This window comes from Clarias gariepinus, chromosome 1 (genome assembly GCF_024256425.1).
Source record: "Clarias gariepinus isolate MV-2021 ecotype Netherlands chromosome 1, CGAR_prim_01v2, whole genome shotgun sequence".
Lineage (NCBI taxonomy): Eukaryota > Metazoa > Chordata > Actinopteri > Siluriformes > Clariidae > Clarias > Clarias gariepinus.
This window is the reverse complement of record NC_071100.1, coordinates 37,461,087-37,487,129: the sequence shown is the minus strand read 5'-3', so window position 1 is coordinate 37,487,129 and position 26,043 is coordinate 37,461,087. Positions and strand designations below refer to the sequence as shown.

At 40.1% G+C, this 26,043-nt stretch overlaps 1 protein-coding gene across 2 annotated transcripts in view; it reads right to left on the bottom strand.

Moving 5' to 3' along the window:
• plxdc2b (plexin domain containing 2b) overlaps positions 1 to 26,043 on the bottom strand; it is a 140,797-nt gene that overhangs the window by 58,914 nt on the left and 55,840 nt on the right. For both annotated transcript variants that reach the window (XM_053496691.1, XM_053496700.1), the window contains exons 2-4: positions 22,781 to 22,974; positions 9,908 to 10,054; positions 9,286 to 9,355 (exon numbers count right to left, since the gene is read on the bottom strand). In XM_053496691.1, the coding sequence (XP_053352666.1) occupies positions 9,286 to 9,355; positions 9,908 to 10,054; positions 22,781 to 22,974 (411 nt within the window). The remainder of the gene's footprint in view (positions 1 to 9,285; positions 9,356 to 9,907; positions 10,055 to 22,780; positions 22,975 to 26,043) is intronic.

Below are 26,043 nucleotides of genomic sequence, written 5' to 3'. Positions count from 1 at the left end.
TGTCTGCTCCTAAACTGCTGCCATCCCCAGCAGTGCTGGGGTGCCGTCCACCAATGGGCATGAAGGATCCACAAAAATCAATCAATCAACCAATAATACCTTAAAAACAGTGGCTCAAGTTCAAAAGACCACATTACCAGTGATCTAACAAAATCCTTCTCCTAAACTTCCACACCATGGACATTATGTAATCCACTCTATTATATGAAAAATGCCAATTATTGGATGGTAGCCTATAGCATAAATCCCCTTAACTTCATTTTAAAGGCTTAAGCACATGAAAAAAACTGTGGTCATGAACCATTGCTTAAATTGTTTTTTATAAGAGTGGATTATCCAATACGTGTGTCTGTGCATGTAGGATTTAGTCAGCTGTTCAGTGGAAAGTATGGAAACAGCTTCCTACTCAGAATACCTATATATATATGGGTTTTCTCAATAATGATCTCTGCTACATGCTGTAAATTAATCTCATCACTGTCTAAACCGCTATATCCTGTATACAGGATCACAGGGGCCTAGAGCTTATCCCAGGTACACCCTGGATGGGGTGCATATCCATCTATCTTAGGGCACACACATGAACATGCTCATTTTTCACACTACAGGCAATTTGTGAATGCCAATTAGCCTGATCTGAACAGGGAAAATATGCAAACTCCATGCACACAGACTTGAGGTGGGAATCAAACCCAGACCCTGGAGGTGCAAGAAAACAGCACTAACCACTAAGCCACCGTGCGCTATAAATGAATATCGGCTCCAAACCTGTTTGCATTCAAACCTGTTGTGACTCCAATCTTTTTACAAGCCTCAGGTTTCTGTCCAGGTGCACCTAACTACTGTATAAAGCCAGTATTCTGGCACACACAAGTACAAACACAAAGAAAACACGTTTTGGTTTAAACCTAATTAGTGCCCCATTTATTCCTTTAACCTTCTGGTCGTAGTGCAGTAATACTCCTGTGATAAGTTTATATTTGTATATGTCCATGACAGTAACTACACTGCTGATGGTAAAAATAATCTATAATAAAAAATATTCAAATGTAATCATTTAATTGAAACTGGGTGATCTGATAATCATTTATTGTTTCATTATCTAACTGGTCATGATCTCAGTTATCACACGTACCACCCGTAACACAGTGTTAAAATATCGAAAAAGGTCATGTGACTCTACATGTCTAGAAGCTTGTTAGTGAAACTTTGTGGGAGTACACACACACTTACATGTGATTGACCAGCCGTGCTTCCTAAGTCTGGTTCCTATTTAGGATAATATGCTTCCCTGACTAGTGATCATTCTATCGTGTCTTCCACACAGGCCTAAGGAGGCCTGATCCAAAACACATGCTGACACTACATGATCCAGTGAGTTTTCTAGGTCTGGATATTGGGGAAGACTGTTTATATGAGTGTGTGTGTGTGATTTTATTTTTAGGGTCATGCTGTTTGTATTTACATTTTTCAAAGCATTATCTGAATGATTTATTATACAGAATTTAAGGATTATATATATTTAGTGCTCTTTCTCATGCAATAAATTAAAGCAGACGAAGAGTTCGAGACACAGAACAACCCAAGACAAGATCAGGGGAAAAAAAGCATTTGTCCTTTTTTAAGGAAAGCTGGATTGGAAAATCTGATTAAAGGGAGATGAGCGGGAACGAGACCTACAGTTGGCAGTAATGCAAGATACTGAATTCCAATCGCCGTTAAACAACAAGAAAAAAGAAGTAGAAGATTCTCTCTTTGACAAGGATTTCTGTGAAATTTTCAACCCAACATTTTACAGATTTATATTTTAGATTAATCTTGTATTTTTTAAACATACAGTAACAAAAACATATTAAATATTTATATGTTTAATATAATGGTAAAGTGGTTATACTGTCTATGTGCCCTGAGGTATGTGCACCACGGGCCTCTCGTGATCCTCTACAAGTGGTATAGGAGATTAACTAATTAATGAATGTTTATTATTATTATTATTATTAATAATAATAATAATAATAATAACAACAACTGTATTATACCAGTTATACCAGTTAACATAACTTTTTGTATACTAGCGGTTACCCTTTTTGGGTACATTATTTCCTCTTAAACTACAGGAAATTCCTCAGCAGGGTTAATTTCTGACTGTAAAATTATACAGTTATAAATTATATTTGTGGCACATACTATAACTGTATTATTTTATGGGTTTTGAATTTTTTCCATTGTTTTTATATCCTTTTTTTCTGGCACTCATGCTGCCAGGATTTCACTTTTATTTATTTATTTATTTATTTATTACCTTTTTTTTTTTTTTTTTTTAAGCTTGAGTGTAGGAAAGTCAAAGATGAATAAGCATGCAGGAGGCAAACCCTGAAAATCATCTGCATTGAGAAATCTTCACCATACAAGGTGACTTTCAACATATTCATCTGTTTAACCTTTAATGCTTTGTGCATATGAATAAGGTTTAAAAGCATTATCCAGTTATGTTTTATTTTAAGATTGTCTGCATCTGGTGATTAAAGGACACTTATCTTTTTTCGGCAATCAATCTTTTTAAGAAATTGCCTTAACATTTTAAACATAAAATTTTTTTTTAATCCAAGACACAGGAGCAGATCTAAGAATCAGGGAGGGGGGGGGTAGGGGGGGGGTTGGTAGTTGGGTGGCAGGGGGTCATGGAACTGAGTGACATACTGAATATTTTCCCACCTTAAGCGACACCTTAAACACAGAGTTCACACCTCTGTACAACCCTAGACAACTCTGAACTCTGAGTCATGCTTGGACAACGTGTTATTAGCACTTCATGTACATGCACTGTATTACTGATAACTGTGTCCCGGTTCGCTCTCTCTTCTATACAATCCTGTGCCAAAACAAAATAATGCTGCTCGAGGTATAGAATATTTAACCTTGTGCCCATTTAAAATACTGTATATCAGACAAGCTACTTATTCTGAAGCCAAATCATTACTCCATAAAGGCCCTGTGTCACTGGGATGGAGCTACCCATACTTTATGAAGAAGTGGTCAAGGTTATTACACTCCTCTTCTGTATCCACTCAACCCAATTCTACATCACTTAATATTAGTTTCGTTCAGAAAACATCCTTTTTATTATTTCTTGAGTGCTCGCAGTACTCGATTTATAGGAAACAGTTTGTGCTAGTCTGGGTATTCTCAATGCTTTAACTGCTGACACTGTTTTCTCTGTTATGACATGTTTTGAAGACATTTTCTCAAAGAACTGTCTGCTTTCATTGCTTCTTCAATTATCCTTTTCACCAGCGCTTTAGCAATCATCACTCAACTACACTGAGAAATTTGACCTTAAAAAAAATCACTTTTTGGATATATCTGAAATGTACCCCCTGAATCTTTTTTTGAAAGAAGTCATATATTCAACCCAAATACAATTTTTGTTCAATCCAAATTGTAATCAGATCGATTTCATGTAGTCTGAACAGTTATAAACAATCCAATCAAATTTTTGCAAATCCAATCTGGACCTCCAGAGGTGTTTTGAAATCAGATTCAGATCGGATTCCTAACGATGTGTCGCAGTCTGGATGCTCCATCTGCTCGAATCGGAGTTCAAACTGTCTAGTATGTCACTCGCAACCCAGAAGATGACAAAGTGAAATGTCTGCTAGCACTTTGGGAATGCATTAGTACAAGCAAAGCTAGAGGGACTGTACAGAAACAGGGAGATATACTAGGAAATATTGTGCTGCATGCAGCCGCTGGCGTTGTTACAACAGAAACCCATGCTTTTTATAGATAGGCGACCACTGTGTCAGATTTGGGCTGTCAGTCTGAACAAAGTGAAATCCCATCTGATCAATTCCAAATAATTCAGAACCGTTCAAAAGATGATGCAATTGCTTACCTCCTTCACGCATCACTTACTCACCTGGACATTATAAAGGGGAAATATATTAAAATGCTGTTTGTCAACTACAGACCAAAATTTTATACTATAATTCCGTTTATACTCAACACCAAGCTAAAGCACCTTGGACTCATTCTATCTCTGTGTCAGTGGGTCTCCAATTTCCTAACTGGCAGACCATAGGCTTCCTTACCCTATGCACTGGAGCCCCTCAGGGTTGGGTATTGAGCCCCCTACTGTACTGATTGTGGAGATATGACTGCGTGGCCACTACCAACTCTACCACCATCATCAAGTTTGCTGATGATACAGGTGTGGTGGGCCTGCTTTATGACAACACTGAGATGGCCTACCTGGAGGAGATTAGAAATCAGGAGATCTGGTGCCAGAGGAACAACCTCCTCCCTAATGTCAGCAAGACAAAGGACAAAGCAGGAGAAAACTGCCAGACCCCCAAAAGGCCCAGAAGCACCTCTACGGCAATGTGCTGTATGTGACAAATGAAATTAAAATTTGAAACAGCAGTGTGGACAGCAGTGTTGGGTGTAACGCGTTACAAAGTAAGGAAGCGTTAGACTACTTGGATTACTTTTTTGATGCAACAAGTAATCTAATGCATTAGGTCCGCCATTTAAGTACTCAGTTATTTAGTTATTTTTTCAAAAATGTAATCCATTATTCAGACAATTTATGTAAACCGTGAGCCAGACAGCGGTCATTCCCAATCTGTTAGGGTGTGTATGTGAAAGTCATCCTACAAGCCTCGCCCCCGCGAGGTGACATAGGTTTATCAGTAGTTTATCAGTAGTTTATCAGATTCTGGGCCAAACTTCGCTGAGTGATGATGGTAGAATAATTATAAAGGTCTTGACTAAAACAACATGCATGAAGAATTACAAAGGAGTTTTAATTTTCTGCAATGGAAAAATACTCTAACTAGTTACTTTTATCAGAAACTAACGCTGTGATGTAACTAATTACTTTTTAATGACAGTAATTTTGGAATGTAATTAGTTACTTTAAAAAATGTGTTACTTTAAAAAGACATTCTGTGACCATATTAGCAAAATCAAGTCCTAGAATCTTTGCATAATCCTGAACGAAGCAACATTCTCTATAGATGGGCACACTGGTACGCTCAATTCCCCGTGTCATTTCCACTAATTTACTCATGGCCAATGTCAACCTGTCAGACATTTCTTCCCTTTATTACACGACAGCTACCAAACATGAAGGGCTATAAACCTTATATCCCTATACTGTATAACTGCTGCAGTGTTTTGGAAGAAAGCATTATCTGTCCAATTTTTCCTGCATGAGCTCACAGACGCTCAGGATCGCCCAGTGTCACTGTAATTAACAGGGGAGAGATAGTATTTCGGTGCTTTCTCCCAATTTTGCTACCTTGGACTCCTGGGCACGAATGGCTGTGGCATCAATAGGATTTAAGCTTGCACTTTCCAGATGATAGGGCAAACACTTTCTCTGCTGCACCACTTGGGAGCCCTCACTACCTGAAATATTACTTGTTTGTTTGTCTGTTTTATTAAGTGTTCCTCCGAGGCCTGGCGTTCCAACCACCAGTGTATTAAAGCTTTTATTCAGGGGCTATCAAGGGCAATGGTATAGTGGTATATTCATATACTACAGTACCAAACTTTGACTCCACAATACCAGGTGTACTCTAATAATATATATTTTTTATTTTACATAAATAAATAAACCAAGAGTTCACAATTTCCTGCATGAATATGAATATAAAGTTCTGAAGCCACATGGACAAAGAACAGTTGGGAATCAGGATGCAAGTAACCATTGTTTGAGGTAAATGACATTACATCTCCCTAAAGGCATTTACAGAAATCTTATAGAAGTTTTTTTAGCACATTGTTTCAAAATTGGACTATGAAAAATGACCATACTCATTTGTGATGACAATTCCAAAAAAAGTCAATACAGTACCAAAAGCTTCATGAGTCAGTACACAGGTAGTGCAATTAATCATATCCCCCTGACTGTCTCTCATTAAAATCTCATCAGAATGTCATCATAATTACAGTAGCTGCCCAGCCTATAACCTGTCAAATCTCAAAGTCTAGTTCATAATTCTTTTTAAACAGATTGTATATTGCATATTGATTATAATTTTTCTTCATAAGCGAGTTAGAAAAATCATCTCCCACACCGTGTCCTGTATCTTTCCTACAAACTGAGGATGATAACCTTGTTTTCTTTATCTGTACTTTCGCCCTCTCATCCATCCAAGTTACATTAGCATGTGCAATCTGATTCGCCCTGTAGCCAAAACACAATGACAGATTAACGCTGACTTATTTCAATACAATATAAAAAAACATTAAACTTTATCAAGCTCTACTGACTTCTCTTATAGAAGAAAAGGCAGCGAGAACGAGAGCGAGAGAGAGAGTGCGGAACTGAAGATGAAGAGGGCAATAAAGACAGATAGTTGACATAGCTGTCAGAAGAGCTGAGGCAGAATAGAAATGTTATAAGGTGCCTTTACTTGGCAGGTGATCACTGTTTGCATGGGCTAAAAACGATCTTCTTGTTTTAAACTTGATCTGGAGCTGACAGTGTTACAGCAGTCTGTATCGTTTATAGCTGCTACTGAGGGAAGGTCTAATAAATGATAGCATTAGCATTCTCTACTGGATTTAACTCAGCAGCTGTTCATTATGCGGATTTCAATCCTGCACACGAGCTCGTAATAATGCTTTCATTCATGCAGTTATCGAATCTGCCAATCATGTGGCAGGAGTGTAATGCATACTGTACAGTCATGCAGATGGAGGTCAGGAGGTTGAGGTACTGTATGTTTACATCGAACAGTGAAATGGATTTAAAAAATGACCAAATTTATGTATGTTTGGCGCCAGATGTGCTGATACTGTTGATCTTCTGGGATCATTCCAGAGCTTTTAACAAAAAGCAAGCAAACTAACTAACAGAAAGGAAACCAGTGAGCAGGAGTTCTGCCAAAAGATAGATGACAGAACTATAATATTTATTTGCTTTCTGGATAAATAGCAAAAGCATTCGATTAAGTTAATCATGATAAATTATTTGTTAAGTTACTAAAACAAGGAATTCCTTCATATCTGATAAGGATCCTGCACCTTTGGTTTTTACATCCAACCATGCAGGTGAGATGAAATAATAGTATATCTGCACCTTTTTTTGATGACTAATGTGGCAGTATGTTGTTCCCTGCTCTCTTTAACCCATAAGAACCCATAGTGACACAGGAGTCACAAATGCTTCTGTTCTGCTAAGTTCCGTATTCGGCTTTATCCATTTCTTTTAACTCATGACGTCCCTTAGCAACATACTGGTGCGGTCTGTAAATTTGTGACATAATTGCCGGCAGCATGGTGGTTTAGTGGTTAGCACTGTCGCCTTGCACCACCAGGGTCTGTGTGCATGGAGGTTGCATGTTCCTCTGTGCTTGGTGGGTTGGTTCTTTGAACAGTAAAAGAGTATTTGAATTAAAAACTCCAAAAACATGCAAGTTGGTGTTTCCAAATTGCCTCATCAGTGTGAGTGTGTGCATGTGTGTGAGCCCCCACAACTCAGTACACAGGATAAAGACAATAAGATAATGACGACAACGTCATTGCCTGGGTAGCACATGTGACACTAGTTAAATTAAAAAAAGCCTGTTTTTTTGTTACTGAAAGTGAATTTCTTTTTAATTAACAATTCTAATGCTTTAATATTATCTCATATTTTATGTTTAAACTGTTCTGATGAACAAATTGATAAAAAATATCACTGTAACATATTGCACATAAAGCTTTTTCGAAAAAATGGCACGTGATGTCTTTCAGAATGTGCTCCATGTGGTCTATTTGGTCTAAAATATATTCCATTATAATGTCCCTTATAGAAGAAGGCTCTCATGTCTGGGCTCTCATGGGTTAATTCGTATATGGATACTCCTTCTAAATTCCAACAATAGTGTAAAACTGGATGCAGGGGGAGTATCGGATTAATCATTTAATGTATGCCGATGACCTACAGTAGTTGTTTTGTCTTCTTTTAGTGCTGGACTACAGCAATTGTTTAAAGTCTGTTAAAGTTTTCGAGTGCAGTATGATGTTAAGTTCAATCCTAAAAATAAATGCGTAATTATTGCTAGATTTAAGGATGTTTAAAAGCCAACATATTTTTTTCTGATTTCTTTTGGCGGATCAGGTGTAAAGGGGTAAACAGTGTCAGGTACTTGTGTCACATTATTAGGAGTAATCTAAGTGATGATGATAATGATGATGTGCCGCATTACCGTTGTAAATTATATGCACTGGCTAATATCCTCGTGCGTAAATTTCATATGTGTCCAGATGGTGTGAGAATAGCCCTCTTTAAAGGCTTTAAAGCTCCACTTTATTTATAGCCCATTTATGGTGTAACTATAGTAAAGATGAAAAAGCTGCCAGTGGGGTATAAGGATGCATTCGGAATATTATTAAAGCTCCCAAGATGGAGAAGTCTAAGTATGTTTGTGATGGAAAATGTTCCTACTTTTTATGAAGGCCTGGGAAATGTTATGTATAAAATCATGTGTCGATGATTGATTAAAAAATTTAGTCAGAAAGTGATAAATGATAAAATGCAGTGGGTACTGGAAACATTAGGAAGAAATGTGTTTGATGTTGTCTGTGTACCTTTGATGTCTGCAATAAAGTATCAATCTAGCTATAAAAAATAATAAACAAACAATTAATCCCAATACTATACTAAGTATTAAATATAGAACCCAGAAATCACATTTTCCCTTATTGTAGACATATTTAACTACATTTGTAACCAAAAATGTCTTGTTCTATTAGCAGATAATGACACACCCTAGAAATTTATGCTTATAAAGTTAATTAGTTAAAGATGTCTAGAAATAGGCAAAGTAATATTTTATTTATTTTGTTATAATATTATGCGTTGTCATTTTTTTTCAGTGTGTAAATCTAGTAGTCTGTACTAAAGGGGTGTACAGTGCGGCATTGCTAGGTTTAGGTTAACCACCTAATCTTTTGTATGCTTTAATTGGCCACGAGCTTATACAAGATGAAGTTGAATTAGATTTCATCTTTAAAAGTTTGAGGGTTTTGATGATACAGTCGAGAGGTGAGTATTTGCAACATCAGACCAAATGTCTGGAAATAAGATAAACATGAGAAGTAGATGATTATTGATTATGGTTAATAACAAAAAGAACCCATCTCTTTACTAAGTGTGTTTCTTAAGAACGCTACTAAGAAACTGGCTTCGTCCATCTACTGTACATGACAATAACAACAACAACAACAATAACAGCCACAACCACTAAAAAACCCACACACAAACAAACACACACAGACAGGTTCACTTACCGCCGGTTGCCACAGTGATCTCTCTGAGAAAATGCCCATAAAATGGAAAATCAAAAGACAGGTTGACCCGCTGTGTAAACAACAACAAACAGTATTCATTAACACACACACTTTATCATCAATGTGAGAGCATTACTTTATGTCTGGTTGCACACAGAGCCATTGATATTAGACAGAAGGTGGCATGGAGGTCGAAAGGGGCAATTAACTGTAAATCTACACCAGTGGACTTATAATCTGCGGTCAGCCGGTGCATATTAAAGTCTCCTTGAAGTAAATGAGCAATTTATTCTTTAATGTTGCATCTAAGCTCGGTCACTGGGATTGCGGTTTCTTTTGTTTAGAGAGGATAATGTGAACCAAAATCACTTCCCATTAGGATAAAACAGAGCATGTTGACACAAGAGCTTGTTGTACTTTTCTACACACTCCATTTGTTCCCACATTTACACAGTTGGAGAACAACAGGGCAAGCGAGTCATGCTAAAAGCGACAAAATGACGATATGCTTTACGAGCAAATGCATTTGTGTGTATGTGTGTATGTGTGTGTGTGGTCTTTGTGATTGTGTAACCTTCAAATGACTGTGCTGTTTTGCTTGTGTATGAGTGTAAAGGCTTACCGCTGCTTGTCTGTGTGTATTAGAAAGGATCCCATGAATCTTCACTTTCTCCTTGTCCATCTGATCAATGTCCACCCATAATTCTTTGCTCATGGGATCGTTAAAGCCGTACATCTTGGATGTGTAGTAGTTGTGATCTGTGTCCTCCTGCAGAGAGAGGCAACATCAGAGGCAGTCTAATTTGCATCATGTACTGTATAAACATCCTACTTGTATCTGTTATGGATATCGAGACATCTAATATCTGCATTCTGTACACATAAGCGGATGTTGTCGTAAACAGTACTGATATGCTGTACAGTAGATCCTAAATCCTTAAGTGTAAGAGCCTTTAGAAACTCAACTTACATAAAATGCATACAAGAATCAAGTGTAAAGTATACATTTCATAAAAATAACTCTTGACATATTCAAAAGGGTTCAGTGTCTGTCCCCCATATTGGAGTTTCTCTCATAACTGTGACCATTTAACAACTTCTGTTATTTGTCAGCATAACATGTTTTCAGTAGCGCTGATGAAAATCCAGCTGGTCTTTAACAAACTTGAACGGTACAATAATATACTGTATATATTTTTGTGAGAACAGTTACTATGAGAACTCCTGCTCAGTGTTTTTACAATCGTCTCATAAGCACAGCTGCTAGTAAGTGCAAAAAAAGATACCAGCATGTCAGCTGTCATCACACACTTTACAGCTCAGCTTGTTTTGTTTTTGGAGATACTATGATGGGCAATTTCACTTTGCTTTGAAGGACTCCAGCTTCTTTGGAGAGTATAAACACAGTATAAAGTAGTTATTGTAAACTGGACTTTGTATGTTACAGACGTGACATTGGGCAGGGCTGTTGGACTGCTGACCAGGACGTCCCAGGTTCGAGCCCTGACGTCACCGGGTTGCCGCTGTTAGAACCATGAGCAAGGTCCTTCATCCCTAACTGCTCAGGTACAATCAGGCATTAAGCACGCTATAAGGTAAATAACTGCCACAGAAATGACAGATATATATCTGGCACATACATCTACAGTATAGTAAAACCTTGGATTGTAAGTAACTTGGTCTGTGAGTGTTTTGCAATACGAGCAAAACATTTGAATACATTTTAACTTGACGAATGAGCGAGGTCTTGAAATAAGAGTGATACATATCCACTTTGTCTGGCGTGATCACACAACTGAGTGCGTGTGCGTCAACATCCATGCAAGCGTGTACTGTTTAATACTGTATAACATTGTGACCACATGGCTGTACACATAAAAGAAAATTATTGTAGTGACTGTTCATCAGTAACTGTACTAGAACAACGGCCCCCGTGAAGAAATAAAAAAAAAATGGCTGTAGCAGTCTGCGAGATCAAACTGTTTAATGACTAACTATTCTGGGAAATCTGCTTGTTTAAGGTCTGTAATGCTGGCCTCCCAGGAACTCCTTTGATGGCTCAAACATGTGGAAATCTTCTGAAGTGAGGTCAAAGGCGTATGTCGGATGAGCAAATAGTTTTTTGGCAGTATGAGGTTGTGCAATGTCCCAAAATGTAAGGGCTATTAAAGGAGTTCCTTGGAGGCCAGCATTTCACCCGTGAAGCAGGGCGTTCAGATTGTGCCTCAAGTGTGCTAAAAAAAACTTTAATTGTATCCAAGCACTAGTGAAGAGCTGGTACATTACTCTCATAACTGTGTTCTGTGATTTTGAACAATCATGAGTCCCAGTTTGACCTGAACAACCCTTTTATATTACATGTTTATAATTCCGTCTCCTGAAATACCATTTCTGCTATCTATCTATAAATCTACACACCACCAGACATTCAAACCCTTTCCCTTGGTCCAACATAAACACAAACTCCTCTCGTTCATCTCTGTATTTCCATTAATCAGGAATTGTGATGCTAAAAGACTCTGGCATTGATTAACAGCAGCTGGTTAGTCTGAACACTGTTTTGTTGGTAATTTCGAGACCTCAGAGATGCCAGCTGGAGTGTGTTAGCCTTGTGTCTCCTCTGCAATATGCACAGAGACCGAGAGGCAGTCTGATAGGAAAATTGGAAAATAGAATGATGGAGCTGGGATGAAAAAAAGAAAAGAAAAGAAAATGGAAATAGAAAACTGGAAGGCAAAGAGAGAGAGAGAGAGAGAGAGAGAGAGAAAGAGAGAGAGAGAGATGTGGCAGAAGTGTGTATGTGTGATTCCAGGCCTAATAGTGGACTCTACATCACAAGGTAATATCGTCATTTAAAGTCAACTGAACAAAACTGGCGGCGAATAGAAAAACTGGAGAAATATTCCAGAGCCTGAGGAAATACTGTAGCACTCGGCCAAAACGGAAGACGTATCTGCGGTGGAAACTACAGTCGAGATGCCTCAGGAGGAGAAACAAAAGAAGGCTAATGAAAGTGCTGTCTGAAACTGCATTTGAGCTCTATATAGACAGGAAAAACCTTAGATCCATTTGTGTATGAAAGATTGGCTATGACATTGCTATCAATATTACATTAGATGGTTTGCGGAATTTATTATTTTATATCTTGTCTTTCTGAAACACATCGACAAGTACAAGTATTTCGAGTGAATGATACAATCTCCAGCATCCCAGCGGTAGAGTGGTTAGCACTATCGAGTCCCACCTCCAGGGTCAAGGGTTCGAGTACCGCTTTCGAGTCTGTTTACGTGGAGTTGGCATGTTCTCACTGTGCTTGGTGGCTTTTCTCCGGGTGCTCTGGTTTCCTCCTACAGTCGAAGATATGCAGTGTTTCCAAATTGCCTGGAGTGTGTGAGTGTGTTTGTGCTGACCCAGTACAGGATTAGTGGTATAGAAAATGAATGAATGAATGATGGACAAAATCTCCATATACATGAGTAAATACTTTCCGATACACAACAAATGTGTTTAAAATTATTCTCACATCAAACATAATATGCTGCGTAATGAGCATCTGCAAGCGGTAATTATGTGCTGGCTTTAAACACAGCTTAAAAATGACAGAACGATGTCACGTGGGCACAGACAGCGTGAGATCCAGCTGTGATGGTTTCATCCAGTGGTGTCTTGAAGACGGACCGCAGACACGGAAACTGAGATTCCAAGCTGTGACTCACATGTTATTTAAAGGAGGCCGAAAGCAACATTTCAGCTCACATGGAACTGGCTTCCTCCAAGGATTAGTGGTGTTACAAAAGAGGAATATATGGTGTATAGTTTTGACAGGTAAACAAAACAATGACTATATTCATGTTAAAAATAAGGCAGAATAGAAGTGTGTGTGTGTGTGTGTGTGTGTGTAATGCGGCCTACAAACATGGCTGAAATCGACATAAACTCCATCGCCAAGTCACCGACTCAACTTCATCCTGGCTACTGATTCACACACCTGTGCCCTATTACACACACACACACACACACACACACATACTCACAGCCACAGTATTTAGAACTCACTCACTGATTGTGAAGTATATGCTCTGTTGTTTGAAGCAGTTTACACCAAGCATTATTGTGAGTCTGATTGCCACCATGACTTTGACCCAGTCCCTTTCCTGTGCATAGATTTCTGTCTCTGTCTTACCTTTTATTTTTACGTCTAATGCTAATGGCCTAACCACTGCTAGGTTTCAGTTGTGTCTTCTTGTCCTCGTCTCTAACATCGTGTGATCTGCATTCCATGGAATATAGTTATGGATTTAGCTACATGCTCAGTTCGAAACAGCCTAGAGTCGCATACTCGTCTGTTTTATTATCGTCTGTTGTTTTATTTGGATCTGTGGCCGGGTTTAGATTTAGACCAAAAGTAATTTAGGACAATCTATAAAAGGAGCATTTTCTTTCACATTATGCAAAATGCATGTATTACGAACACAAATGAAGCAGCATTTCAATAAACTGTCCATATGATTTTGAGTGATAATAAATAGGCACAATTCAAATGAACCTCAGCAGCACATGGAGTTGTGGCTCTAACTGAAAGAGACATTTAAAATATATATATATATATACATTTGCACAAGCAACAGACTGAAGGTTGATCAGCCATGAGACCACACAGACCAGATATATGAGGTAGCAAAGTAAATTTGCTGCCGTTGCTGCATGACACATGGAACTACAGTACAAGGACAGTTCAATGTAGTTTTGTTTCACTGTGTACTGAACAGTACTGTATATGGTTGAAATGGCAATAAAAAGGGGTAGCTCAGTGGTTAAGGCCTTGGAATACCAATTGAATGGTCAAGATCTGTCATGCACACTCAATCGGCGACCGGCACTAGGACCCGGAAGTAAAGCGGTCGCAAATCAGGAAGTATAAGAGGAGTAAACAAACCATGATTCAGCGCTCAGTCATTGAGTTCAGCCCATGTCGGTTCTGGTTGTCCATCATCGGTTCGTGAGTACTCACTTTATTTGGGTTTCGCTTTCTGATCTTGAGTGTGTGTTTATAGGACGCGGGTTAAATTTGTGTTTTTCCCTTGCTCCCCTTTTGTGAGAGTCCTTAGACTAACAAGCGTGGTTATCCTACCTACTTCCTCTCTTCCGCGTTTGGGTTCACCATCCACGCTACATTGGGCTAATCGCTAAAGCTAAGTCATCTGGTCGCCTAGGTTAGTTCATCCTGACAGAATGACTGAGCCTAAAGCGGTGAACCCAGCGGATTACGCGCATCTCTGCGACGTGGTTGACCAGCATGCCGAGCTAATCAATAAGCTAACCGGGGAGGTCGCTACTCTGCGCCAGGGCGTCCAAGACGTCGCGGCCTTGCGCCGCGAAATCGCGGAGCTCAGGCGGGAGAACGCGGATCTCCGGGCGGCTGTTGACGGCGCGGCGAGCCGGCCTCCCGTTGCGGCTGCCGCATCACCCCGCCCCCCCCCCTTCTACTGATGTCTTTCTTGCATTACCAGAGAAATGGAATGGCACGGACGGGAAATGCAGTGTGTTCTTAACAGCGCTCGATCTGGTGTTTGAGTTTAATTCCACCAAATACTCCACCGATCGGCTAGGCATTGCTCTTCTCGTTTCGTTGCTAACTGGGCAGGCAGCTGAGTGGGCCACGGCAGTGATTAAATCAGACTCGGACACTGCCCATTCTTATAATGAATTTACACGCCAGCTTCGACTCACCTTCGAACACCCTGCGGGCGAGGTGGAGACCGACACTAAGCTCTATCACCTGCGGCAGGGTGGACTGTCCGTGAGCCGCTAAACCGCGGAATTCAGAACCCTCGCCGTGCAGACATCTTGGGGAGACGCCCCGCTCCGGACATCCTACTACGAGGGGCTGGCGTCACGCATAAAGGACGAGCTTGCCGGACGAGAGCTTCCAGCCACGCTGGAGGGACTAATCCAGCTAGCCCTCCGCATCGACCAGCGCCTTCTCTCTCGTCCGAAGCCAGCCCCGAGGACCCTGCCGCCTGCTTTCACCTCTCACCATCCTACACCTCCACCACCGACCATTTTCACTGCTGCCACCACTGGATCTGTCGGATCTCCAGCTCCTGCCGTGGTTGACACCGGAGCCGGGGAACCCATGCAATTAGGACGCGCCTCCCTGACTACAGCAGAACGCGCACGCCGGTATCGAGAGGGGTTGTGTGCTTATTGTGGGTCCGCGGCACACCACCGGGCGATCTGCCCTCTTCGTCCGGGAAACGCGCAGCCCCGGTGAGCCGGAGGAGAAACTCACCGGGCTCCCTCCAAATCTCCAGCACAATCAACACAACCACCTCTCGTCTTACTATTCAGGTAATCCTCCAATTTGGCCACAAACGAGTCAGAAGTGCAGCGTTTATCGACTCCGGTGCCGCCGGTAACTTCATTGATTCCACTTATGCCAAAGAACTGGGGGTAAAAATTGAGGCGTTATCCCAGCCAGTGCAAATCACCTCCGTCGACGGTCGGCCTCTGTCATCCAGCCCCATCACCCACCAGACTCAGACCATCACCCTCATCATCAACCAACACCACGAACCCATCCAATTCCACCTCACCTCCATTTCCTCACCTCCTATCATTCTCGGATACCCCTGGCTGCTACAACATGACCCTCTCATCTCATGGACAAAAAATAGAATCCTTCAGTGGGGGCCGACCTGCACTGAGCTGTGCCTACGGGACCCAGCTGGGACGTGTTCCACGGAGTCCGAGGCCCCCGATGTCGACACCAACGCCATTCCTTCCGCCTACCGTGACCTTGCTGCAGTCTTTTGTAAACGAAGAGCTACTCACCTTCCACCACATCGCCCTTACGACCTGGCGATAGAGCTGCAGCCAGGTTCTGTTCCCCCCCGTGGCCATCTGTACTCACTGTCGGCGGCTGAGACACAGGCGATGGAGGAATACGTCGCCAGTGCCCTTCGCCATGGAACCATCCGGCCCTCTTCGTCGCCAGCGGCCGCCGGCTTCTTCTTCGTGAAGAAGAAAGGAGGAGAACTTCGCCCATGTGTCGACTATCGGGGGTTGAATAAAATCACTATCAAAAACCGACATCCGTTGCCGCTCACCAACTCAGCCCTGGACGCCCTCTCTGGTGCCACCGTGTTCACAAAGTTGGACCTCCGGAGCGCCTACAACTTGGTGCGCATCAGAGAGGGTGATGAGTGGAAAACGGCCTTCATCACTCCCACAGGACATTATGAGAGCCTGGTCATCCCCTTTGGACTATGCAATGCACCCTCGGCCTTCCAACAATTCATAAACGATGTCCTGAGAGACATGTTAGGCCGATGGGTGTTTGTATATTTAGACGACATCCTCATCTACTCTCGCACCACCGAAGAACATATTCAACATGTACGGGCAGTTCTTAAGAGATTGCTCGCTCACCAGCTGTACTGTAAGTTGGAAAAGTGTGCTTTTCACCAGCACTCCACCACGTTCCTGGGTTTTGTCATCTCGTCCCAGGGTGTGGCCATGGATCCGCAGAAACTGGAAGCTGTCCGTCATTGGCCCCTACCCAGGACGCTCAAACAGCTTCAACGGTTTCTCGGATTTGCGAACTTCTATCGTCGCTTTATCCGGGGCTACAGTACAGTTGCAGCACCACCAACCAGTCTGACCAGGCCCTCCTCTCATCCCTTCCGTCTCACTCCTGAAGCCACCTCCGCCTTCCAAGAACTCTGTCACCGCTTCACCACTGCACTCATTCTTCTTTTGGGAAGGCTACGGCCCCGAGGAACGATCTTGGATTCCGTCCCGGTTCATTCTCGACCCCGAATTAATCCGGGACTACCGTCGTCGGGTATCCTCCACCCCAGGACCGTCAGGAGCCGGTCCTGGACAGGGGGGTACTGTCATGCACACTCAATCGGCGACCGGCACTAGGACCCGGAAGTAAAGCGGTCGCAAATCAGGAAGTATAAGAGGAGTAAACAAACCATGATTCAGCGCTCAGTCATTGAGTTCAGCCCATGTCGGTTCTGGTTGTCCATCATCGGTTCGTGAGTACTCACTTTATTTGGGTTTCGCTTTCTGATCTTGAGTGTGTGTTTTTAGGACGCGGGTTAAATTTGTGTTTTTCCCTTGCTCCCCTTTTGTGAGAGTCCTTAGACTAACAAGCGTGGTTATCCTACCTACTCCCTCTCTTCCGCGTTTGGGTTCACCATCCACGCTACATTGGGCTAATCGCTAAAGCTAAGTCATCTGGTCGCCTAGGTTAGTTCATCCTGACAAGATCAAATCCCTCCACCATTCAGTTGCCACTGTTGGGCCATTGAGCGAGGTACCGTCTGTGCAAAAGTCTTGAGTCAAGTCTCGTCCTCATTTCTTTATCGTTTTCTAGGAGAATGAGACACTAGGTACAGTTCTTAAGAGCAAACATATAAGTTAATAAAGTACATGTATATTGTATAACACAAAGATGGTATTACTCTAGTGACCTATTAGTATGACCACCAGAACTCTCTTAGAATTTTTTTTTTCATTTCTTTAAGTAGGTTTTAGGAATCATATTCAGCTTTCCAGGCTTCTTGAAGGACATTCCAAAGCTCCTCTTTGGACATTGACTGTCTTTTGTTCGGTGCTCTTTCAAGATGATCCCACATTGCATTAATAATGTTAACAGATATATATTGTGGGCTGGGTTTTAGGGAGGACAAGCCATGTCTGATCCTGTGGGTTTTTTTTCCTATTAAGGTATGCTTTGCCTGCATTAAAAGACTACATACAAGCATACATATAAACTAAATATAAGAAAAAAAAAGTGCTATACTTCGTTATATTTTCTCACAGAAAGATGCCAGCTTGGGGTTAAATCAAACAAGTACAGTAGTTTTATTTAACCCCAAGTAGTTTAATTTAAGCCAATGCCATCACTCATGTACAGTAACCTTTATCTGAATCTCAAGCACAACAAATCCAGTATTTAATGCACAACGTTTACTTATGTGCTATTTCATAAAACGTACTTGTAAAAATATCAACCACTATACTTCATGACAATCCTTTTGCTTAGGGTGAGAAATAACTATTATTTAAAGAGTGTTCTTATATGAATAAGATAACTCAATTGTTGCAGTTAGTTAATATATATACTGTATATATAAATAGAGAAATGAAGTATTGCAAACTTATAGAGAATTTTCTTTTGCATGTTTTCGTGTCAAAATTATTCTGGTGTGAATTTTCAGTTAGATTTTTGCATTTTTCCCCCTTCAAAATGCTAAAACTCCATCCCCCACGGTTTTGTGACGGCGGGTGAATCAGCCTGCAGTTGGGTTTGTGGTTATTAAAGTAAGCAATTTAGTATGGATAATATTTTGGTTTTTAATAAAATAAAAAGAATTCTCATGCTTTGACTGTGATTTTGTAATGATTCAGACAGCAGGTAGTGGCTGCAAATGTTGACGTGTTGTTACATAGAAAACCTTCTTCATTACACAGAATGTTAAAGTCTCATTCGATGACAGCACCCCATCATACTATAGGTACTGTGTGTCCCATTTAATGTCCGTTTTTGCATCCACCAACTTCACAGATTTCAGTGGTTCAATAAGGTCATAACACATGTCAGAAAACAAGAAACGAGCCGACAGAACATAAACAGTATCTCATGTTTCTTGTATTCAGTTTGCTTGTCTTACAGAGTGCAGTAACATTATAAATCTGCTTACTTTAAACTGTGTATATTGCCATAAGTGCATCATGGCTCCCAAATGCCCCAAACCAGGGTTAGTGATAGGAGCAAGACGGGAAAAAAAGATAAATACTCAGCTGGAAGTAAAATAAACGTCTGGACTACAAACTAACTTTGACACAGTGATTATAGCTTTGTCAAGTATATAATAAAATCCAAATCCAGAATTCAATTTAAGAATTTCTTATTTAACAGAGCGTAAAAAGTCCTTTTTTTCCTTCAACATTCTCCAAAAAATCCATTTAGTTCAATTACCGTAGCCACTGTGTTGGGCAGCTCATAGATCGGTTTTACTGATCATGTGACAGAAGGAAGTGATGCGATTGGCTCGTTCAAACTTCTAAATATTTTTCTAATTAAACATTGCTATAGACAACGTCGTGTGGACGAGAATTATACAAGTTCGAAAATCATGTTTTGCTCTTGAACTGTTGATATATATTTTGGTTATAAAATCTTTTTATCAGAGTAATTCAACTGCATAATTCATCAGCACACCCGCGTACACCTGCTAGCGAGCAAAACGATCCTGACTGTAACACCTACACTATAATATAACCCACATTTCATACAATTATGTAAAGTATTTGAATAGTTTTATCATTTCACTATTTGAATAACAGCAAAAGCCTCAAATCTAATTTCTCTACACTCACTCATATGATGACAATATTTTATACCATTATATTTTAAACAGTACTGTATAGGCTTAGAAATATTTAAGCGGTGATGACAGACCTGGTGGATTTAGCAGCCTGCCTGGTTTATGCTTGGAAAAACTTTCATTTTTAAAATGTACAAAATGTGTGTCTACTGAAGCACATGATCCAAAGATACTCTAAGGTCCCTATTATAAGGCAGAATAAATCAGAAATACATGGATTCACCGGTGGTTGCACAAAACCAACCAAAACACACACACACACACGCAGTTTCATCCAATCCTTTTCCACCTTCACATTCCGTCTGTGATCCATGCACACACACACACAGACACACACACACACAATAAAGCCTGTCTGATTTATCCTCCGGTGAGCTAGAAAACTCTTTCTACATACTGTAGGTAAACATTCAAACATTCACAAACACACCACTGACCACACGAGGTTTAATAATAAGCATGGATGCATGGAAAGCAACAGCTTTTTCTCTACACCACCTGGCTCTTTTCAAAGTCAAAGTCATATTTATAATAACGTGAGATAATGACTGCTTTCTCTGCTAAATCATACGCACACATACAAATGAAACGGAAACATTAAAACAGAAGCATTAAAAAGGGCTATAATGCAGCGGCGCAAATTGCTTTAGGTGCGGAGGCTCTTTGCCATCTATCCTGATGAAACAGACTCATTAAATCAGATTAAACTGCTTTATAGCTCTTTTCTTATCAACCTCCATTTTCCCTAATCTTTCCATAGCCGGTCTCTAGCTGTCTACTGTTCCATCTGGCTCTGCTGCTCCATTTGTCCATCAGTTCTAAAGCACTACATCATCCTCAAATTGAAAATGTGCAGCCAGTGATGCCAGGTTTTGAGCATTTTGTTCACAGTGTGCCAGCTGTTTCATTAATTCTCTTAAAAATCCTGTATGTAGAGCATTTTTTTCCATTCAGAGAATAAATCCTGGACAGTTGTGAAGGATCCCACAGGGAAATCCTACATGTCCGGATACATTAGCTAATAAACTAAATCAACAAGGAACCAGTAAACCGAGTATTTCTGTAGAATAAACCTGCTTTATGAAATCATTTTATTAATCAGTGCGTCTCCTTTGTATAAATAATTGTGTGTACGTAAAATGCCGGATCATCACGGCTTAGGATATGGCAGAACTCTCTCCCTAACTTATTAATACAAAGAAATAAAATGTTCTAAGGTTGAATATCTTGCGCCTTGTTTACGCCAAGTTGCACTTCTTTCATCATCAGCCAAATACACACCCTATTCAGTGATCAAAGAGTCTGTTTTGTCTTAAAAACAACTCCAGTGCGATAAATTTTACTTACACCACTGCAGAGTGTGGTTGAAAATGTTAATTTATCCCAGGACAAATTTTTAGTTTAGCTTTTTTCTTTTTGGATTTTACCCGATGTTCTCCTTAATTTAGTCGTGTCCAATTCCTCCCCGTCACTAGGGGGCTCCCACATTAAGGCTACTACTACCACTCAGTGGGGAGGACCGAAGACTATCATGTGTTTCCTCCGAACCACGTGACACCAGCCGACCGGATCTTTTTGAACTGTTCGCTCACACATCGTTAAGGGCGGAGTCAACGGCACTATCCGCTCCTACCGCTTGCGTGAGCTCACAGACGCCCCCTGATTGGCTGTAGAGCCGTGATTAATGTGGGAGCATAAGGTACCTCTCCTCTCTCCTCTCTGAGAGAGCTCAGCCAATCGGCTCTCTTTAGACCTCCGGCTGCGAGAGGTACAGAACAGCATCACCCGGGGATCGAACTCGCAATCTCCGGCTGAAGGGCGAGCACTTTACCACTGCGTCAATCTAATTCATATTTACATTTTGATTTCACTTTTGGTGCAGAATAAACTTTAAGCAGCTCTCTAAGTACTGCCAATGTTTCATTAAATTTTGTTCAGCTAATTTTGAGTGATGTTGGGCCATAATCTGGCTCATAACTTTATGTCTATTTAACATTTTGATTTCATTTATGGTGCAGGTTTAACTTCAGCCAAATTCCCAAGTACTGCCAAAGTTTCATTACATTCGGTAAAGCCAGTTTTGCATAATGCTGTGACAAAATCTGGCTGGACAGACATACAGACATACAGACAAAAATTTTACAGAGACTGGTTTCGGGTCCTTCAATGTGTGGAACATAAAGATATAATTGAAAGAGCGAGTTCTGACCAATGTTCAGACAAAACCTTTGTTTAATTCATATCGATTACCATGCACAAATAATACTAAAAATCTGCATTAATTTGATCATGACTTAATTGCTAAAGAGCTGGCTGACCTCAGGCCGAACAATCCATCATGTAGCTTTTCAGCAGGTTTTTTAGCAGATTCGGCTACCGGCTAATAAGAAACCATGTCATTATACTTATAATATTAAAAATAAATAAATAAAAAGAGCAGTCAATGTGTTTGATGATTAATATAAGCAGTGTACTGTACATGAAATACTACGTAGTTGTCTGTTGCTGTGTTCTCTTGAACAAAGCCAATAATTTTCTCTGCTATAAGCGCCATCATATTACTATCTACCTGTTTTTTTACAATCCTTTATTGCACTGGTCCACTATGAGAACCAGTGCAATAAAGGATGGGTAATAAAGTATGGTATTATTAGGAGAGTACATGCTAATGTTGCAGGGACTCTTGAGATATATGAAGCATTTTGTTATATTTTGTTACACTGGTGGAAAGCACCATTCATCATTATGAAAAGGTATTACGTTTATTATTAAGTTTTTATAGTTATTGGCCGCTTTGACTGGACCCTTGAATCAAATGGGTTTAATCCAAACCCCAATAACTGAAATACCAGTAGCCTTTAAACACTAGCAACACCTTGGCCCGAATGTGTTCTGTTGGTGGAAGGTTCTACAGCTCAGTCTGCACTGAGATTATGAAATGTATTTACCAATTTAAAAGGGTCCCTTACCGCAAAAAGATATTGAGAAGCCCTGTTTTATTGCAACTACTGTATGTTGTGCTGAGGTACTTTTTCAATTCCTCAACAAACCATAAAACAGCTTCTAAATAAATAACTAAAATAAAATCTTACTGCTATCTGGGAGCTGTTATCTGCTTCAGCATCTGTCAGCGGTCCAGGTAAATCCTGCGACTCCGCCTCTGAGGTATCCTGACTGGCTTTGTTGCTGGTCATTCTCGGCTCAGACAGCCACCGCCTCTTCCTGAGTACTTCCACTGTGATGTCGTCATCTTGTGCCGGGCTCTGAAGCATGGAATACGAACCTCCTATGAAAAAGAAAAGAAAAAAAAAATATCTTCATTTTCATTTTGTCAAGGAGAATCGAAAACAAATTTAACATGTTTTTGAATGGATGAATACAAAATTCATGAATGTAAGCTATGGGAAATAAGTAAATACTTGAATCCCTGGGTGTCTTTAATCCTGATGAAGCATATTGTGGTTGTTCCCTTGACAAAAAAGGCACAAAGTCTTGCCTGAGGTTTTCTCTTGCACATAAAGATGCTATCATGAAATCTTTAAATGTGAAGTTACTTAGTGTTATGCTAACCCTAGAGATATAAGTTTCATGCTTCACTGTACTGTCTACTGTATATACTGTATCAGTTCAGTGACTGTTCTAACACATGAGTCTTTCGCTAGATGTTACACAGACCTAAGTTACATCCAGCCTCCAGTCTGTGTGCATGCAGTTTGCATGTTCTCGGGTCGTAGGCTGACTCCTGTTTCCAGATTGTCTGTAGTGTATGCCTAAGTGTATGACCACCACAGTGTGTGTTTGTGTATGTGTGTAAAACCCCGTATACAGGATAAGCAATTAATTGATGCTCAATGAGTGAAATAATAATTATAAAATAATAATAAAAATAAGTTGTTCGGTAATATCAACAGCTTACTGAACCATAGCAAAAAGAAAAATTAATAGCCTGGGTAAGTATTCTGTTTGTCCAGGAGTGCCTGTGTTGGCAGTTTGTTCACCACTAATGGAACAAAATTTGCATTAATGTGCATGCATTCATTATCTATATTGCTTATCCTGTACAAGGTCACAGGAAGACTAGAGCATATCAGAGAAGAGCACAAGGTAGACTCTAGACAGGGTGCCAATCCATCACAGGGCACACATGCACACATTTACACACAACTGGTATTCTGGATAAGCCAGTTAGCCTAAGCTGCATGTCTTTGGACTGAAGGAGGAAACTACAGTCACCAGAAGAAACCCACCAAGCACGAGGAGAACATGCAAACTCCATGCAAACCCGAGTGATCCGTAGGCATGACTCAACCCTTAATGTACAAGGCCATAGTGATTCAGATAGTCAGTGGTTTGATTAACTTAATAGAATAATAAAGTGTATATTGTATACACACACTTGATCTTTAGCTGTCCATTTGTATTTGTCTTGGTTAATGTTCTCATCATCGTAATCAGACTTGCCTCTGAGGCTCATTATTTTAAATATGAGTCAGCAAACCACCGATTTACCCAAGTACGTCATACGCCTCACATTATCAGGATCCTTGTTCGTTGCACACCAGCAAATCGTAATGAACCACTGCCGATTGATTTTTCTGGTCCAATTTAAATTCCACTCAAATTAAACAGGAAGGTAAATGACCTATTTGGGAGAAAACTAGTCAAGGATGTAAAAAAATTACAAAACCGCAATATGTAATCAATTTCATTGGATTGTTAATTAGCTGACTATAGGCCGGTTCGAACCATTTTTTTAACCACGGAGCAATTGAGAAACCATAAAAGTCACGGGAATCTCACAGTGAAATTTGTTCGTCTTGCTTTAGGACTGATTCATTCACTGATCTGAGTAGAATAATGAAAATAATTTCAACATGTGTACCAATAATTATATCTTAAAAAAAAAAGACCATATACGCGTGAAACACATTCAGACACAAACACCTCATAGGATTCTCACAGTATGGACAAATGCCGTTATTCAGGGGATAATTGTTATGTGTTTAATGAATTACATTAAAGACATAATAATTATGTGTGGTGGGAAACATTCTGTTCTGGTTTGAGGTAAAACGAAGTCAACATGTTGACCCTTTACTAGGGTTGCAATGGTATAATGGTTTCACGGTATACCGTGGTATGAAAATTGATGGTTATAATACTGTGTAATCCCCCTCAACCCCCATCTGACCCCCCCACCACACACACTTTAATAGGCTACATAATAAAAAAATATCTTTAATACATAATGAAAAAATGGGAATGAGATAATTTGCCCCATCCCCTTGTCTATCTGTTCAGGCAGATCGGCTCTGTAGGATTAAAAATGTCACACTTTTTTTTTTTTAACTGATAGTCGAGCACAATGAACATGAATATTTAATGAGAACCAGACACATGTTTTGTCCTCAGTCGAAGTTTTATTTAAACTGTTCCAATGACAGTGTTCAGTGTTTCCAATACACTGATTTGTTTGTGGCAGCCCACCACTAAATCATTATAGGGTCTTTTTTCGTGAAATCTGGACCGTGTTGGCTTGCTTTCACTCCACTTCTCCTTCGGCCATCTTTATCTTAACGAGACCTCCGTCATAAAACTAATCGCTGCTCTAAAATGCTTTCGGCAAACCGACTTTTCAACAACTGTTGTACGTCTGTAAGAGTTTCATAAGCACAGATTTGTGTGTTTATGTGAGAAGGCAAAGCTTAGTTTTATGACGGAGGTCTCGTTAAGATAAAGATGGCCGAAAGAGAGAGGCTCAACAGGCTTACGTTCCTTTATCATAACCTGAATTGAAAAGAAATCAAGAAAGACATGCTGCCATAACAGTCTGTTCTCAGGAAATCATTAACAAAAAAGTCCTCTCTTTGAATTATGTTGCTTATGTACTGTAGTATTTTTCCTTTTTAAAAGATCCTGCTTCGTTTTTCCTCCTATTTATTTTTTATAATATGAGACATACAGCTTTTTGTCTATTTTATTTATCGCCCTGAAGGCGTGAGGCCACAGTGCTAACCACTACGCAACCCCACTGTAAAAAGTGCTTGTTTAAACAGCTGTTTTTATTCATTTAAGGTTCATATTATTATTATTATCATTATTATTATTATATATCAATGTGTAGTATATTTTACCTTTGATATTGTGAATGTGTAAGACGGTTATCATACCATGAAAATCTCATACTGTTGTACTTCGTATCCCTTTACATGGGCCAAATCACAAGATGAAGTATATATTATTTGGTTTAGCTTTACTTCAAAGGAGTCCTCGAACAAAACATAGGCGCTTGAACAGACATGTTACCCTGAATAAAAACTCTGACTCATGTTTGCAGGAGTAAATCTCTCTAAAA